This window comes from Poecilia formosa, unplaced genomic scaffold (genome assembly GCF_000485575.1).
Source record: "Poecilia formosa unplaced genomic scaffold, Poecilia_formosa-5.1.2 Scaffold657, whole genome shotgun sequence".
NCBI lineage: Eukaryota > Metazoa > Chordata > Actinopteri > Cyprinodontiformes > Poeciliidae > Poecilia > Poecilia formosa.
In genome coordinates this window covers 20,691-39,761 of record NW_006800596.1, presented here as the reverse complement: position 1 = coordinate 39,761, position 19,071 = coordinate 20,691, and the positions used below count along the sequence as shown (strand labels likewise).

General features: G+C 35.8%; 1 protein-coding gene across 1 annotated transcript in view; it reads left to right on the top strand.

Moving 5' to 3' along the window:
- Positions 1-19,071, top strand: part of LOC103130641 (interferon-induced protein 44-like) — a 42,142-nt gene that overhangs the window by 4,325 nt on the left and 18,746 nt on the right. Inside the window, exon 2 of the mRNA XM_016666084.1 lies at positions 5,986-6,187. Within this exon, the coding sequence (XP_016521570.1) occupies positions 6,011-6,187 (177 nt within the window). The 5' untranslated portion in view covers positions 5,986-6,010. The remainder of the gene's footprint in view (positions 1-5,985; positions 6,188-19,071) is intronic.

The following is a 19,071-nucleotide window of genomic DNA, read 5'->3' as shown; positions in this document are numbered from 1 at the left end:
AGAGAGAGAGAGAGAGAGAGAGAGAGAGAGAGAGAGAACACCCGCAGAGGGGGAGGGGGTGATTTTTTATATATACTGAATATACTGAAGGATCATATCCAATTAATAAACTAACTATAGCAAAAAGTAATGTGGAAACAGAAATATGACTTCAAAAGTAAACAAAACAATAAAAAACAGGAATATATGTCAACATGAACCACAATGCAGCTAAAACACAATCAATCACAATGAGAATGGTCCCTCTCCGGTTAAAGAGATGAGGTGGAGGAACAAAGGAAAGAAGTCTAGAGAAAATGTGCAGATCCAGAGGAGTCTGCCACCGTCGTAAAACTTTACCATGTGCTAATGTGTCTTTGGGACTTGGTGCTGTTTCACAATGAAGTGAATATGTGTGAGGGAACGAGAAAAGAGAGGGAAATAAATGAGAGGGAGAGAAAGAGCTTTAACCCAGCACAGCAACAAAGCATCATGAGAATATCATGGAATACAATCTGCAACACTTCAGCAAGAGGCATTAAACAAATAAATAATAGAAAGACAACTAAGTTGTGCTACTTAACTACCTCATTTCATTACAGGCCTTTAAATGAAACTCTGACTTTATTTGTGAGGTGATCAGACTCACTTAGATTCTTAGTGTGTCTGGGGAGATGAGAAAAAAGTTCAATACCTGACAGCAGCTGCATGACTCTTTGACTATGACTGAGAATTAGAATTGCTTATATGGCAATTATTAATAAACTAGTAATTTAGATTTAAATAGATATATAGATACATATTTTATCTATATATATAGATAAAATATGTATCTATATATATATACATGTATGGATTAAACACAAACAACTCCTCTCTAATATAAAAGAGTTTATTAACAAAATGATTTCAACTTAACAGTGTTTCATTCAACCAACTCTCTAAGCTAGCAACACACATTACTAAAACTTCCAGAGGGTCCCTATACAGGCACTAGAATCAATACCGGGCCCAGTACCAGCATCAAGTACTTGTACTCCTAAAAGCAAGTTGACACTTCAAACCAATACTGCTTTTCTGCAGGATTTTCCTCCTGGGCTGTGTTGTGGTACAGCTCAAAGGCTAAACCACACTTCATTCCAGGTGGTGGTGGTAATACACCAGAAAGTTATTTTTGGATTCTCCACCAAAAATGAAGAAACAAACAAAAACAAAAACAAAAACACACAGAAGAAGAAGAGAGAAGTTAGATGACGAGAGGAGGCGTCAGCATATTTTGGAGCAGAGGTCACTCTAGACTTTTCATTTTCATTCTGGTTGATGAATATTCAACAAACTGAACAGATAATCCACATAGTATCACCATTAAGCTGAATACATTTAACTTTTCCTCTGCAGTGATGCAATTTTTAAATCAGGTGACATTTGGAGTAATCAGAAGTTGGCAAGACTCCATCCATCCATTTTCTTTACACTCTTGTACCATTGAGGTCAGGAGGGATGCTGGTCCCTATCAAACCCAGAACCTTCTTGCTGCAAGGCAACAGTTCTACCAACTGCGCCACTGTGCAGCCGTTGGAAAAGACTCTCTGAATGAAAACTGATCATGCTAACACTTTCCTCTGCCTTCTCCTTATGGTCCTTCAGTACTGGTAGTTTGGACATCAGAAACAACCAATCGGAGCAAGGGGAGTGTCTTAGCTGTCACCCTCACTGACAATGCTAAAATGTGCTGCTCACATGCTCCCACTTGGATGGCGAATAACAGTGGCCATGCTAACTGTTGTTTCTGTAAGTTGTTTCTCCTCCATTAGCACATTGAGCAGCGACTACATGAGCATTACTGACAGCTCTAAGACCCCCCCTCTTTTCTCTGATTGGTTGTTTTTGACTAGTAGACATTTTTGCAGACAGCAATACTAGTTCATGACAGAGATGGAGGAGCTAATTTTTTTTAAAGATTATCTTTCTCAACATACTGTCACAACATGTTGACAGTTTTAAAAAAATGTGCAAAAAATATATATATTTTGTAAAAGTTACATCCTGCAGCTTTTAATGCTTTAAACAAGTAAATTCTTTTGTATTTTTAGAAGAAACAAAAAATTCAATATTTATTGCTTTAAAAGGCTCAACATAAAAAGGTGTGAAACAAAAAGAAAAATACATGGACAACAATTTGGAGGGGAAAAAATGAACTCTTCCTTCTTTGTCTCTCTCATAGCACCGTTTTGTTCCAGCCATGGGGAGTGGTGCTCCAGGTTCACGTAAGTAATACAGGATTGTTTGGTTGAAATACTTCCATCCATCCATCCATCCACACCCACACACTTTTATCCCATTGGGGACAGGAGGAGTTCTGGTGACTATCTCTGGTTGAAATGCATGTAATTAATTAACTGCATAAATTTTCTCTCAGTTTTAAAATACCCACATTATGAAGTGAAACAAAGTTACAGATAAAGCATTAGAAATTAATGTTATAAAATGTAACTGTAAAGAGAGTAAATAGCCACTGTAGCATTTTATCAAATCCAGAGGATTAAGTCCAGAGAACTACAACGCTCTTTAAAGTACATTTAGAGGTTCAGACACACATTAACATGCTGATGGTGGTAAGCTACAATGTAGTCACAGCTGGCTTGAAGCAGCCTGACAAAGGTGAGGCTGCCATCAGCATCACAGAGCCCTCTGACCACCAGCAAGGTGGGTGAAGAATCTTGTCCAAAGACAAAACAAAGGAGACAGACCAAGTGGGGGTTCAAACTGGCAACCCGCTTTTTACAGGAGTAATTGCTACAACTGTTGCCATGTTCACCCTGACTTGCTTTGATGAGCAAAAGAATAAAGTCTAAACGGGCTGAACTGCTGGTGCACTAATGCTGGGAACACATGGATAAAATGTATCAATGCAAGTAAAGAGCCACATGCTGGGCAGGGTGTTGAAATGTAAACACACTCTATACACAATTTCTTGTTCACAAAGATATAACAGGTAGAATCTGGCGGGCCGCCAGGCTTATAATGCACTGGGGGAGACCCCAGGGTTTTTAACTCACACAAAAATGAACTTGTCTTCTCACTGAAGTTATCAAGTCTGCCTTACTGCCTTAAGCTTCATGTAAAAATAGTCAATTTATTAAGTAATAGATTTGACCCAAATAATCTTAATCTTAATGTATTCTGCTGCGTTTAGCTCCTTCACACCCACCACTTCAGTAGAACTTATTTGTTATTTGCTGTTTCTGCTTCTTAATGATCAAATTAACTACTGGATGGTTTGAATAACTCAACCTGGGTAATAAATCAAATACAATCTAAATAGAATTTTTTTCTCACTATTGAGTGTTTTTTAGACATTGCTCTTAATTTTCCATTACAGTTTTAGGAACTCCATGGAGAGAGTTTTCCTGGGGGTGAGTAAATTTATTTTGGTCCATCTGCATGTTACCAATGTGTTTGTTTGTTTTTTGTTTTTTTTGCCTCATCAGGCAGCAGATCACCCAAATGAATCTCAGTGTTGCATGACTCTCCTATTATGTTCATTTTTGAGCTGCAACAATAATGTTCCTGGGTTCATTTGACCCAGGGAAGTTTTAAATATGTAGTCGTCTCAGAATCCACAATTTCCCCGCAAAGCAATTTTTATCTGCTTACTAGCCCCATTGTTAAAAATTTCAATCAACATTTAGAGGAACTCTTAGAGAAAAAGGATAAGTTGTGATAATCCCCTTGTTTTTCACAAAAAACAAAACTGTTTTATTTTTTTAGTACCTACCAGGAAAACCTACAAAGAAAAATCAATGTTTATACTTAAAAATTAAATTTTTATGTACATTTTTTTGGCGCTGTTATCCAGTCAGTCGCCTGGTACTGTATGACCCAATAACCTTGTTCAAGTGATCTACTCCCTGTTTTGGTACCATAGTAGTAAATAATCACACTTGGTTTCTGGTCCTTCAGTGATTTCAGCAGTTTTGTGCAAAGTGCTCACAGGGGCAAAAGTTTCAGCCTCTTTAGGTCAAATATGAAGACAATGTTACAGGTTATGTTGTTCCCCACCGAGACCATTTGCCATTGTATCCTGATTCTTCTCTGAAGCTCTAAAGCTTTCCAGTGTGAACCTGCATGTTTTATGCAAAGCAGACAGGTGGTACAACAATGATGGAGGAGCTTAAAGTTAACAAACTGAAGGTTATGGCTGGTTCTGGTCTGACTATGTTCACAGACGAATCTCAGGAGGTACTCAGGGAGACCATGAAGAGAGGGAAAACACAAGGAGTAGCACTGGGGTCACGTAGTTCACACAGAAAACTACACAGAAGTTCACAAGGAGGGCTTGATGTTACCACATGGGTTAACACTCAGGCAAAGACTGACTGGTAACCAGCTCCTTATATCTAGAGTGTAATGAGTCTGGAGGAGTTGCAGGTGTGCAGGGAATCAGCCCTCAGTCCTGGCTCACATTGGCGCCCTCTGGTCGCTAATATGGTCGCTACCTGCTGGGAGTGTAGAGCCATAGAAAAAACACAATTTCCTAACAATCTATTTAACTAGAGTTATTGCCTTACTAGTAGGCCCTGGCTCTGTCTTTATGATATGATTTATTATATGATGAGATATGATATGACTTATATTATATTATATTATATTATATTATATTATATTATATTATATTATATTATATTATATTATATTATATTTGTGCATAGGTCCCAGCATCTCCAGGGCTATCAAGTTTTTATTTCTGGCCATCAGTTACTGAAAATCTGAAAATACTCATACCACATGTATCTGAAGTGTGTAATATTTTAGGACTTCCTTGCAGAGAATATTTATATGTTTGGCCCCCTGCCTCCTCCTCAGACTTTAAAAACAGCCGTTATCAAAACACTGGTAAAAAACAAGCAATCTGGACAAATACTCAACAGATGCTTAGAATAATTCAATGTGTGCATGTGCCATAACTTCCTCCAGGTGAACAGAAACTAAACTCAAGTTATTATCTTTGGACCAACAGAGGAACAATATAGAGTCAACACAGCTTCAGTGAAACTAGCTGTAATAATTGACCCCAGACTTCACCCAGGCCTGAAGTCTGGGTGTGGTGGTGAACTCCGACCTGAACATTCAGAAACACATAAAGACAGTTACAAAGCCAGGGTGCTCTGCATTCCCAGAACCAGAACCTGTCTTTATTTTACAGTGACATTCCACTGAACTGACACCATCCATCCATTTTCTAACACCCTTGTCCCTTAGTGGGGTCAGGAGGTGCTGGCGCCTCTCCAGCTAACGTTCCGGTCCAGAGGCGGAGTCACCCTGGACAGGTCACCAGTCTGTCGCAGCTGAACTGACACAAATGAGAAAAAATACATTTTACTGCAGCAATACATATGTATCATATGTCGATCTCTAGATAAAGTTTCATTGTAAAGAAATGACAACAACAATGAGAAGAAAATGACAAAGCCAATAAAGTCCATGAGTAAAATTCAAAATGTTACAGAGCTGCTTCTATTAATGTCAAGCCTAATGGTATTAACATGGGCACAAAGAATAACAATGAGAAATAAAGACAGAAAATAAATGCTCCTTAAAACAAAGAGAAATGATTAGTACCTTTTATACTAAGGAGTTCAATAAGCTTATTATTGTTATGGTCTGAAAAACATATTTCTTTTTACAGACATAGACAAGATAATGGATCGTTCAAGGCAACTTGGAAGAACAGGGGAAAATCTGACTTGTCTTGATTTAAAACAAGACGCTCACATCAATAATCAAATACAGGATAAACCATAATAAAATTACTCAAGTGAAAGTATAAAATACTGTGGTGATTACTGGAAATGTTTGACAAACTTGGGAAGTGTTTTTTCTAAATGGCCGCTACATGACTCTTAACAAAGTGCAAATGAAGCCCTAAAGGATCTCAGGAGCAGTAAGTTTGTTCTGGCAGATTAAATCACTTTAATTGTAACTCTTATTTTCACATTTCAACAGAAACAAAGAGGAACTTCTGCAGTACATGAAGAATTTTCAACCTCAAAATGAAGAAGTCAAAGCCATCAGAGTTCTGCTGTACAGCCCAGTCGGTGCCGGAAAGTCCAGCTTCATCAACTCCGTCAACAACGTCCTGCAAGGAAGAATGACCCATGAAGCTCTGGCCAGCAACATAACCTCTGATCAAAGTTTCACCAGGATGGTGAATATATTGTTTTTCTTTTTTATAAAAAACCCATTCACATTTTCGAGTGTTATGATGTTTTACTCATGTCAACTTGGTGTATCAGCTCAGTTTCCACATCTCTGAGTGAGAAGTTAGCTGATACTTTATATTATAAAATGTAAAATTAGTTTTTATTACACATTCACTCTCTATCCACAGTGCACCTTTAGAGGTTGAAATCTACACCAATATTAGAGTAACACCTTGTTCAGATTTTTGTTTTGCAAAACAAATTTAAGTTTATAAATAAAATAATTTATATAGTTTGAAGATTTGCAGCTCCTACAATAGTTTAAGATATATTTTTTGCTTCTACTTGTGTACGGCCTACATAAAAACTTTTTTTCTTTCAGTATCAAACCTATAAATTCAAGAAAGAAGGAAGGAGAAACTTTTATCCTTTTGTGTTCAATGACATCATGGGTCTGGAGGACGGAGATGGAAGAGGAGTCGGAACAGACGACATCAAACTGGCCTTGAAGGGACATGTGAAGGATGGATATAAGGTATAAATATATACTAAATATATATTATAGTAAATAATATGAGTAAATAATATATATATATATATATATATATATATATATATATATATATATATATATATATATATATATATATATACAGGATATATAATAATTATACTATATAATTATTATATATTATATATAATCATTTTTAACAATCACCTAAAAGGCATGTTCTATTTGGCTTAGATTCTAAAACTCGATCACATTTATCTTGCTTTATGTGAAACTATATATCACCATACAGATATTTTTTTTTATAACTGTGTCATTTATTTCCACAGTTCAATCCTTCATCTCCTCTTTCTGAAGATGATCTTGACTACATCTCTTCCCCGTCCATCAGTGACAGAGTTCATGTTCTGGTCTGCATTTATTCTGCTAATGCATCAGAAATGAGGTCATCAGTTTTACAGAAAATGTGCGAAGTCAGAGAAGCAGCCAGTGATCTGGGTAAAAAACAAATTATACAATCAAATTTATATTCAGGAAAGTAATGCAGTCATGTACACAAGAGAACAAAACTCTCCAGCTTGATTTTAACTAGTATAGTTGGTTGTATAATGTAGGAGGAAAAGTTGTATAGAAAAAATTAAGATAAAATTTTTCTGCTTTATCTTTTTTTTTCCATGTCTTATTTCCAGATTTTCCAAAATGGCTCTTATGGCATCTGAGAAGCATTGTTTTGATGTAGCTGGCCAGATATATTAATTGCCAATAATCTCAAAAGAAACTCTCTGTATCCACAGGAATCCCTCAGCTGGCGATTCTCACCCACATTGAGGCAACCTGTGGTGAAATAGAAACAAATATCAGAAACGTCTACAGGAGCAAATATTTAAAGAAAAAGGTGAGCTGGAGAAACATAAGAATCTCTCTCACTGTATTAGACTCTGAATAAACATATTATTTTTCAACAGATGGGTGACTTCAGCTCCAGTCTGGGGATCCCAATGAACTGCATTCTCCCAGTGAAGAACTACAGTCATGAAATTCAGCTGAATCCAGACGTCGACACTCTGATCCTGAGTGCTCTGAGGCTGATGGTTGACTTTGGAAACGACTACACTGACACACTGTAAAGCTACAGTAGAAAGTGTCATCTAGTCAGTAGTATCTGTTTTAAGTAATCTTTTTTTTTCGTGTAAACACCAGAGAAATGGCAACAGAGAGCAAAAATACACTGTAAAACATAATTTATCCATTCTGAAAAAATATATGCAAACTCATTGCCTCAAAACTGTTTAGTTTTCATTAAATTAACAGACTGGGTAACATTAACTTTTCAATTTCCTTCCTGGTTTTACTCAGAACACGAGCAGCAGTGTTCTGGATCAGCTGCTGTGAAGACGCTGTTGCAGTAATCAATGCGATTAAAGATAAAAGCATGGATTAGTTTCTCTAGATCTTGCTGAGACATTAATCCTTTAATCCTGGAAATGTTCTTCAGGTAATAGAAGACCAACTTTGTAACTGTCTTTAGGTGGTGCAGCTTCATGCAGTAAATATGTCTAAAACAATAGCTAATAAGAGCTGAACTTCTCCGGCTCATTCTTGGTGAATTGACAGATGAAGCTTGGAGTCTATTTTCACCTTTAAAAAATTATTTTGTGACAAAGTGGTTTAATTAGATGCTGCTTGAGGTGGCATAATGCATTGTGGGATACCTTGCTGGCCAATCCCCATTGTCACATTACTTTAAATTAACTAAGTTCATTTTAAAAACATTTTTACCTCAAAAGGTCCTGAGCGTATTTTAATAAAATCTGTATTATAACTAAGTAAAGAAAAAAGTTATATCCATTTAATTTATATGTTTAAAGTCAACATTCTAATTCACTAAACACCTAAAAATTCACCAGACAGTTTGAGTGTTACAAAACCTGGAAAAAAGTCGAGTTATATTTATTCATCTTTTTCAGTTGAATAAAATGTTATAATTTACAGTGTGGAGTCTGAAGAAAGGAAGATGAAGATGGAGTGAATAAAGGTGAGAAAAAAAGAGGAAGATGAACAGGCAGAGGAAAACCTGGGGTAGAGAGAAATAGAAACATGTTCAAATAAAGCAGATGCCACACCGACATAAACCATAAACATGCTGGATTGACTTGTTTTTTAAATGATATTCATCAGGTTTCCCTATCAGTTTTGAATTGCTAAACGTTTGTAAAAATGAAGACACTCTCATAAATGTCTGCCTTTCAGAGATTCAGAATGTGAAACATGCATTGTTCACTGGGTTATTGCTTTATGGACTCTATACATTTCAGATGATGCTTGACCTAAAGAGATATTCTTGTATTCTTAAAATAGATTTTCATTCTTAATGTAATCTTAAATGTTGGTGTTTTATTCGCTGTAAGCTGAAAATATCACAATGAATTGAAATAAAACCTTGAAAACATCCGTGTGTGATTGATATATTTTACTGAAGTAAATGAACTTTACAATAATATTTTACTTTATTTATTGCAGGAACATATTTTACCCAAGAAGAATGGGTTTTTGTTTGATCCACTGCCCAGTCATTTTATGAACATTTCAGCAACCATGACACAGTTCCATGAAACAGAACATGAACATCCACGTCAACATCTTTGATTGTTTCAGACCAATTTGTCCCAGCAGTGGAGTGGTCAGGATCTCGGGTGAGACCTTTATCACCTGTTGAAACAAGAAAGAAATGCTCAAAGTAACTTTTTGAAATATGTGTGTGTTTTATATTTTCATACTTTTCACAGTTTCCAAGGCTGCTTCCACATCTGAGCCAACATGACAGATAACAATGAGGTGTTTCTGCTTCTTGCTGATTTTTCCATCGAGCTTCTTCTCAACTTGTTCCCTCAAAGCTTCATCTGCCCCAAAGGTTTTGCCTGTAATGACAACCTAAACACACAGTTAAACAACAAAGGGAAAGTGATGATAGAAAATAATAACAGGTTTTCCATGTAAAAGATGCAGGCCTGCCTACAGATCTGGTCCAAGATAAGACTAGAAAAAGAACGATGTTGTGTCTCTGCTTGTTTACATCCGTTACCTTAGGCTCCTTCTTCTTATGTTTCATCGGTGCTTCACCATCTGTGTGGGTTTCGTTGCTTCTATTTGAGCCATTTATGAAAAATAAAAGAGCATAAAAAATGAAGTTACATACAATACAATGCAAGTTTCATATTTGTATGAACCAAGATCCTCATTCACTATTCAGCTCATTCCCCATCTTGTGGCTTCCATTCATTCATTAGATTATATTGAAGTGGCTCCAAAATGAGTTAATATTTAAAAGGAAAAAATAAAGAACAAATAACTGACAGGTTCTGTTAATGACACTTTAATATAATATTGAATAGAAAATGTTGAATATGATTGTACTCGACTGGAAAACTACCTTTATGACACAAGTTATTACTTATATTTATCTGTGCAGTAACAGCTTAAACATGGACAGGCTAATAACATGAGGTCAATTAGCTTTGAAATAAATTAGTGAACATAAATTTATCCAGACATAAATTTGTTCACTAACAAGAATAAAATAGTTAAAAAGCTTCATTCTTACATTTGCTGTGTTACTGCTGAGACCGACAGGTTATTTGTAAGAGAAATGTTTCACTTTCACTTATGGATTTATGTCAATCACATGGTTTACAGGAAGCCCAATTAGTATTATTATTATTATTATCATCAGGGCATTTACAGCTTACTTTGCAGAGCCACATGACTCAGCAACAAGGTTCTGCAGTGTGAAATCACGGAGCGGTTGGGAGAACGCCCAGAGATTTAACTCAAGTAAGAGTCTCACTAGGTAAACATATTTTACTCAAATTAAAAGCAAAACATATTCATCCAAGAAATAACTAAAATATGAGTATATGTACAGTAAAACTAAAGTAGTTAAAACTGTTACTTACATACAGAATAACTGATCAGAACACCAAGCATTAACATCAGACAAAATATAGTTATGTGAAAATTCTGGTATTTTAAAGACTAAAATGAAAATAATTCCTACAAAAAACAGAATTATAAAACATCAAATTCAGGCAAAAACAAATACTTTTCCAAATCAATATCAATGTAAAACTCATGAAACTAAAACTTACAGTAGGCAGTGCATAGATGTTTGAACAAGATCAAGTATTTTCAGTGACAATATCTACAGTTTACTGTGTTTTCACTTGACCTCTTAAATGGCTCAGAAGATAGAAAATAACGTTAGAAAAACAAAACTTGTGTACAAACAGGAAGACTGACATGAACATAAACTCTGGGTTTGTGTCTCATGAACTTTTGATATTCTTTAATTTGAGAAGTTACTTAATGTGTAGAAACTCCTGAGAGTTTCCTGAAAAAAAAGGTAGTGATACTTCATAATAATATGACACAAGTAAAAGTAAAAAGCATAATGTCGTGAAAGTACTCCTAAAAGTATTTTCCCCCCAAAAAATGTTACTCAAGAAAATGTAACTAAGTAAATATAATTACTTACGGACAACCTTCAAGTAATCAGTTTGATTTTAAAAGTTGGAAATAAGCCATTTATTTATTTTACCATAACAATGTACTGAAATATACGAAATACAGAAGATGAGTGCACTTCATCGGGCGACTGTGGCTCTGTGGGTAGAGTAGTCGTCTGGTGATCTGTAGGTTTGATTCCAGCTTCCTCCTGCCCCAAATTGCCTACTGATCTGCACATTGGTGTATATATTTGTGAGTGTTTGTGAATGTGACTAGTGTAAAGTGCTTTGAGTGGTCAAAATGACTGGAAAAGCGCTATATAAGTTCAGTCCATTTACCATTCAAGACAACTTTGTAACATTTTACCAAAAACAAAATTTACAATCCGATCTCCAGCTGCTAAATAGACTAACTTTCTTTTTTCTGAAAGTCAATTTGATAGATTTGATATGACATTTTTTTCTTATTACCTTCTTCGCACTCGTTCTCAAAAACAGTTTTAATCAAAAGCAAACAAAACAAAAATTGTTTTAATGCGAGCCTTAGACACTTGTCCTTCTGCTTATTTATTTTCAGCCAAATCAGGCTACCAGCAACAAGGCAGTTAAATGTGCTTCAGATCATAAAAACATAAAAACATAAAAACTTACATTGACAATGACTATTTGTGAAACCGGTATGTTTACTGCATAACAACTGCAGTAAACTCAGTTTGTAAGTCACTGAGCGTTTCAGTGATTTATGAAGTAACAGAAGCATTTTACATTTTACACCAGCAGCAGCATTCTGGATCAGCTGTAGTTGGAGGATTTTTTTAGGCAGACCTGTGAAGACACTTGCAGTGATCGATGTGACTAAAGATAAAGGCATGGATGAGTTTCTCTAGGTCTTGCTGAGACATTAATCCTTTAATCTTGGAGATATTCTTCAGACGATTGAAGGCTGACTTTGTAACTGTCTTAATGTGGCGCTGAAGGTTCAGGTCAGAGGTCATCACTACACCCAGATTTCAGGCCTGATCTCTAGTTTCCAGCTGTAATAACAGAAGCTTCATCTTGAAGACAGAGCTAGCTCTACCTAGACGTTTTGCACAGCTGAATGGTTGCCATGGAGATTAAAGGATTTCACAAACATGCATGAAAAAATCAAGGCAACATTCTAGGTATGTTTTTGATGAGGGAACATTATAGTATGATGTGAAGCTCAAAAGAGTTAAATTTTCAAAATACTGTCCCTTTAAATAAAAAACTTTAACTCATGACTATGACTGCAACATCATTTATGTTACATATTATTTAGTTTCCACGTGCATTCTACGTGCAATAAACCTGTTTTATGCTATAAGACTGTAGCAATAAGACTTCGCTCTGCAGAAAGAAAGAAGTGAACCAGAGCAAAGTACCAACATGTTATCTAGTTAACCATTAATTGGGTCGTCTTATAAATCAGACGAATTACTCAAACTAAAAGTGAAACCAAAACTATCCTATAAAAACTTTGAACTCTTTCTTTTACTCCACTTCGACAGTCCTCCTGCCCTGCAGCTCATCACCTGTTCAGGTAGGAAAAATGCAGTTCAGCTGCACTGACTGATGAATTTATGCGTTTGGGAACTTTTAGACAATATATTTAATTTATTTTCTATTTTAATTGTTTGAGCTGGTCAGTGTTTCTGATAACATGTTGGAGTTTGTCTTGGTAAAAGCTACAAATAGGCTCTTTCATATTCTTATAACATTTAATTATAAAATTTTTAGCATTAAAAAAAGCTCTAAACAAAAAGACATTTAACAAAAAGGGAAAAAAAGAAGGTGGAGTGAATAAACCTAACTTTTCATTTGTTCTCTCATAGCTCATTGATGGGGAATCAGCATCCAGCACCTCGTAAGTATTACAGGATTGTTTGATAGAGGAACATATAGCCTAATATATACTTTAACTATCAGTTTTAAATCACTCCAGTGAAACGAAGTTACAGTTAAACATTGAGTGATCGTTATTCGATCGAACTGTAGATCTTAGCTGGACTTAAGATTTCATTTCATTTCCACTTTATTTAGATGCATTTTGATCCATACAAGTTAAAGAAAATACATGTTGCACCCCTAACATTTTTAAACAGCTTAGATTACAGAACTAAACAATTTGTGTGATGTCGTTTCTGGAGTATGAATAAGAGATTTAGCAACTTGTGTAGTCATTATCCTAGATTTCTATGAAACATGCTCAATACAGCAAAACTAAAAAAGAAAACACAATGAATGGAGTGCATTGTGTTCTGCGAAATATTTAGTGGCATTAAGATCTGGTTGCTTTGTTTGTATGGAGTTTATTATCTATCCACATTTTCAGTTTATTTAGTTCATTATTTATGCTATGTATAGGATTACAATAGCTGGCATTAGAATAAAATATAAAAAGGCCATCTGCAAACAAATGCATTTAAAAATGTAAATGTGGGGTCCAGTACAGCTCCCCGTGAGACCCTGAAAGCACCATGCAGACACTTTGATTTAAACTCACCCATGAGAACATGACAGAGATGTTATGAAATGTTAGAATTTGTAATGTTTAAGTATGCTAAAAGCTATCTATGTAATCATTTTGTGAAAACTTAATAATTAAGATCAATGGGATGATATTCACAGTTTCTTGCTGTTGTATGCCTGGGTAAATTGCTCTTCATTTCATTTTGATTTTGTGAATAAATAATTTAGGAATTATCATGAAATGTTAATGCTTTGAGTCTCCTCAAGGAGTTATGTAATTAGTCAGTTGGCAGGTGGGGGATTAAATGTCACTTTTGTTTTCTGAAAAGAAATGTACAAACCATATACTGTAACTGGATCATTTGAGTCACACTGGCATCATTTCTGCAGTAGTTGTGCTGATCTTCTGTACATACATGCTATAAAACAACTGGGTAATACTTTATAGAAGGGGTGTGGATAAGACTGACATCACACTGTCATAAACATGACATAACTCCTGGCATGAACATAAAGGAGTCTTTATGAATGTTTATGATAGTTGTCATGAAGTGTCATTGGGTAAATGATGACACTTTTAATGCAAAGTTGCATTAAAAGTCCATTAAAAATGCCAACTTTGCATTAAATTATCTTAATTTACAAAGTCATGCAAAGCTGGCATTTTTAATAGACTTTCAATGCAACTTTTAGAGCAACTTTGCATCAAGTTTCATTATTTACTGAATGACACTTCATGACAACTGTCATAAACATTCATAAAGACTTCTTTATGTTCATGACAGGTGTTATGTCATGTTTATGACAGTGTGATGTCAGGCTTATGCACACCTCTTCAAATAAAGTGTTACCCAAAAGGGTAAAAATTGTAACACGGAGGAAAGAACCCGGATCGTGACTGAGGACGTGGCCCTAAAGCCAACTGGTAGACCACTGAAAGATCAAGTGGTCTAGAGTTTCCCAATTAGTTACACCCAGGCAAGTCTGGCTGAGAATGAGGAAACAGAAATAGTATACAAAATATATTTTATTTATAGATTCTTTTACAATTTTAAAAATAGACTTTATTATTCTAATTTAAAACTCAATAAAGCTCACAAACCCAGGACAAGACTAGAAGCAATTGGAACCAAAAACAAATACACACCAAATTAGTAGAAACACAAAATAATGTTAGACAAAAGAAAAACAAACCCCACATTGCCCCTGTCCACGATCCGAACACTCACAGCAACCCGATGAGCACGGCGCTCATGTGACCGAGAGCCAACTCAAACAAGGGACCAAACGAACACACTCAGATTGGCGCGCACACCCGGTGCCTATATACGCTAATGAGCCCGACAACGCTGTGAACGGAAGTGACGGTGGGGAACGGGGCCTAGATGTGTTCAAAGGCCCAAAACGGGTGGGAATTTACAACCACTGGATGTAAACTATGTTTTCCAGTAAAACCATCCGGTTACACAATCATGGGGTGGACATTTTGAATATGTCAAAAAAATCTTTCTAATTACACTAAAATATTAAATGTGCAAGAAAATGATGAGGGAGTGTTATTTTCTTATTGCAGAAAGTCCACAAGTATTCTTGTAATAGCACGCTAAATGGTGTAGCAAGCAATAAAATGAAACCTAACAATTTAGTAATCAAAGCACGTAACAAATTCCCGTCTAAACGGAAGATTGTACACGCTCAAGATAGTTTAATTATTTTATAAATATGTAGAAATGAGTATATTAACAGCCTGTCTTAATTTCATTTTGAATGAAAAAATAATAATAATAATAATAATAATAATAATAATAATAATAATAATAATAATAATAAACGATCAGGCACGTCAGCTTAAGATTGCGGACACACACAAAAATAACATTTGGGCCCAAATGATTAATTCGTCTTTGTCCAAAAAACTAAAGAAAAATAAGGAAACATCTCAGCGGGTCGGCGTTTGTACTCCCGGGCAGTCTCCAGGCCTGGAGCGTACATCGCCCCAGAGGCGCAACTGCACATTATTCAGGTGGATGCGAAAACATAAATCGCACCGCTGCACCTGCTGTCAAACCCATATGTATCTTTTTTTATAAGTTCGAGTAAAGTTGTGACCCAGATAATTTACTCTATGGACTTTTTACAGTCAAATACAAGACATTCTTGTAAATACAAACACTTTATTTGTATTTCATTCATTTATGTTTTAATCTCTGTGGTTAACCCTCCCCCTGTTTTATCATTTAGGTCCTCCGCCTCCCCCTCAGCCGGCTCCCCGTAAGTACTTTTGCTTTTCACTCTCACACAAAAACACACATGTTCTCACTGGACAGTTCAATCTGTTTTAAATTCTGCCTTAATATACGGCAAATCACAGATTTAACGTCACCAACTACTCCATGAACTTAATGTAAAAACCTATCACTTTTTAATAAAAAATTTGACCTATGTAAACTTAATCAGTTTTTTTTTTTTACTCTATTTAGCTCCTCCACCGTGTCCACGTAAGTTCAGTTATTTATGCAGGTTTTTACACAGAGAAAGTGGTTTTCATCTTGTTGTTGTAATTATTATTATTATTATTATTATTATTATTATTATTATTATTTTTTATTATTATTATTATTATTATTATTATTATTATTATTATTGCTTAAGTTTGATTGCTTGTGCAGTACCTGTGTATTTACATAAAATACAATATCAGCAGCAAATTATTCTGACTATTGCAAGACTGATTTTTTAAGACATTATCTAAATTCTCCATTACAGTTTTAACAACTCCATGGAGAGAAATAAAATGGGGGTGAGTACATTTGTTTCTGTACCTCAGCATGTTGCCAGTGTGTTTATTGCTCTTTCACAGTCTCTTCTTTCATATCTTAACAGTGGAGGAATTTATCAAACACAGCCCGGGTCACTTTCCCTTACACAGACATCTACATTCCCCCTATCAACGTCTCAGACAGACTGGACTTTGTCGAAAAACAAAATCTCACTATGATCAATGAAACTATAACCACAACAACCCAGACATCAGACCAAATCATCCCAATGTTTGTGACTCTGCATTGAAAACAGTGAACAAGTGATGTTATGTAAATAAGACACAAATTTTCAGTTCATTTGGAGCCAGGTTAAATAAAAGGAATTTAAAAAAAAAAGTTACACAAGTAAATGTAATTGAGTAAATGTAACTAGATACGACTTAATTCTGATTTTAAGGGATGTGGGTCTTACCTCATTGTGATGATTACTGGAAATGTTTGACAAACTTGGGAAGTGTTTTTTGTAAATGGCCCACATGACTCTAACAAAGTGCAAATGAAGCCCTAAAGGATCCAGGAGCAGCAAGTTTGTTCTGGCAGATTAAATCACTTTAATTGTAACTCTTATTTTCACTTCTCAACAGAAACAATGATGAACCTCTGCAGTACATGAAGAATTTTCAACCTCAAAATAAAAGAGCCAAAGCGATCAGAGTTTTACTCTATGGACCTGTTGGTGTGGGGAAGTCCAGCTTCATCACGTCCGTCAACTCTATTTTACAAGGCAGAATGACCAATAAAGCTCTGGCCAGTGCCACAACCTCTGATCAAAGTTTCACAAAAGTGGTCAGTATAACTTCTTATTGAATATTAAAGATTTATTCTTATTTTTACACCTGAGCAGCTAAGTGTTGTGAAAGCCTGTTGTAATCTTGGTGTTTATTATTTTTCTTCCGTCAAATGAAACTTTCCTTTACGCAGACACCTGCGTTCCCCTTATCAACTTCTCCGACTGACTTGACTTTCTCTAAAAACACAACCCCACTATGTTCAATGAAACCACATCAGCAGTAGCGGACTCATCAGGCCTGCCCGTATAAGACTGTAGTCTTAACAATTTACATATTTTTAAGGTTGTCACAAAAATCACAACAAAAATGGCTCAACAGCGCCCCCGATAGCATTCAAAATACCCTCCTCATTGACCTTATTGTATTGTAGAATCATTAAAATTGAGACAGTTGCACAGCTCCACAAAACCTACAGAAAACTCTCTGGCACCCATCCATGGTCTACACCAAACAGGAAGTTGGCCATCATGGATTGAAGTTCCAATTTTGACCCCATCTGATCAAACTCCTGCTAGGGATTTTGATCAGTCTGTTTCCAACTTGATGAGTTTGATCATAGAGTGCGTGGGGATAAAAGTTACCAAAATGGGGATTTTTTTTGAGCATGCTACCATGCACTGGGCATTGCTAGGCCTCAAAATTTTACATCTTTCCATCAGACATAAGAAGCTGCATCCCCCGACAACAGGAAGTACAATGTTTTACTTTGAACTGTCCCTAGCTGACCCCTGTGACTTAATCAGCATGACAGATCGTTTAGTGACAGAAGACATTCTGGTGTGACTTGACCTCCAGCACTGGTAGGTTTTGGTGGAGAATGTGGGCATGGCAACATGGCGCCACTGTCATACCTTTGACTCTAGATTGTAGCCAAACTGCACCAAACTGCACCAAACTCCTTATCCTTTTGTTAGCCATTTTGGATTAAAGCCACCATTTTGTCTGTTTTACACTGGAAGCAGTAACATGGCAATGCAAAACTTTTTCTTACACTCAGTGGTCACAGACTTATTAGGAACAATTTACCAAGAATTTTATTTTACTGAACAAATTTAAGCTTTGCATTGAACTAATATATGTATTTTGACACACATTTACTGCGTTTCTCATAGTTTTAAATGTATTTTTATCCAATTTATGTAAGTTGTTTACACACCAAAAAGTCCTTAACCTCTTTCATTTTTATTTTTCTTTCAGTATCAAACCTATAAAATTAAGAAAGAAGGCAGAGGAGACTTTTATCCCTTTGTGTTCAACGACATCATGGGTCTGGAGGACGGAGTTGGAAGAGGAGTCAGAACAGACGACATTATTCTGGCCTTGAAGGGACACGTGAAGGATGGATATAAGGTACATTTAATAAGGTACATGGGTGTAAAGTTTGTACACGCAGCTTTAGGATCTCTAAGTCACATACATACATAGAAATGTATTACCAAAATTCTATACATTTTTATGCATATTTAACATAGAACATGTTTTTTCATGCTCAGTTCAGTTCTTCGTCTTCCCTTTCTGCTGGGGATTCTGGCTACAAACGTTTCCCATCCCTCAGTGACAGAGTTCATGTTCTGGTTTGTGTTTATTCTGCAAATGCACCACAAATGAACTCCTCCGTTCTAAAGAAAATGAAGGAAATCAGAGAAGCAGCCAGTGATCTGGGTAAGAAACAAAAATATACACTAAACCAGTGGTCCCCAAACTTTTTCCTGCGAGGGCCACATAGCTGTTCCTTTCTCTGGTCTTGGTTTTTGGAGAAAGAAACCTTAGAAA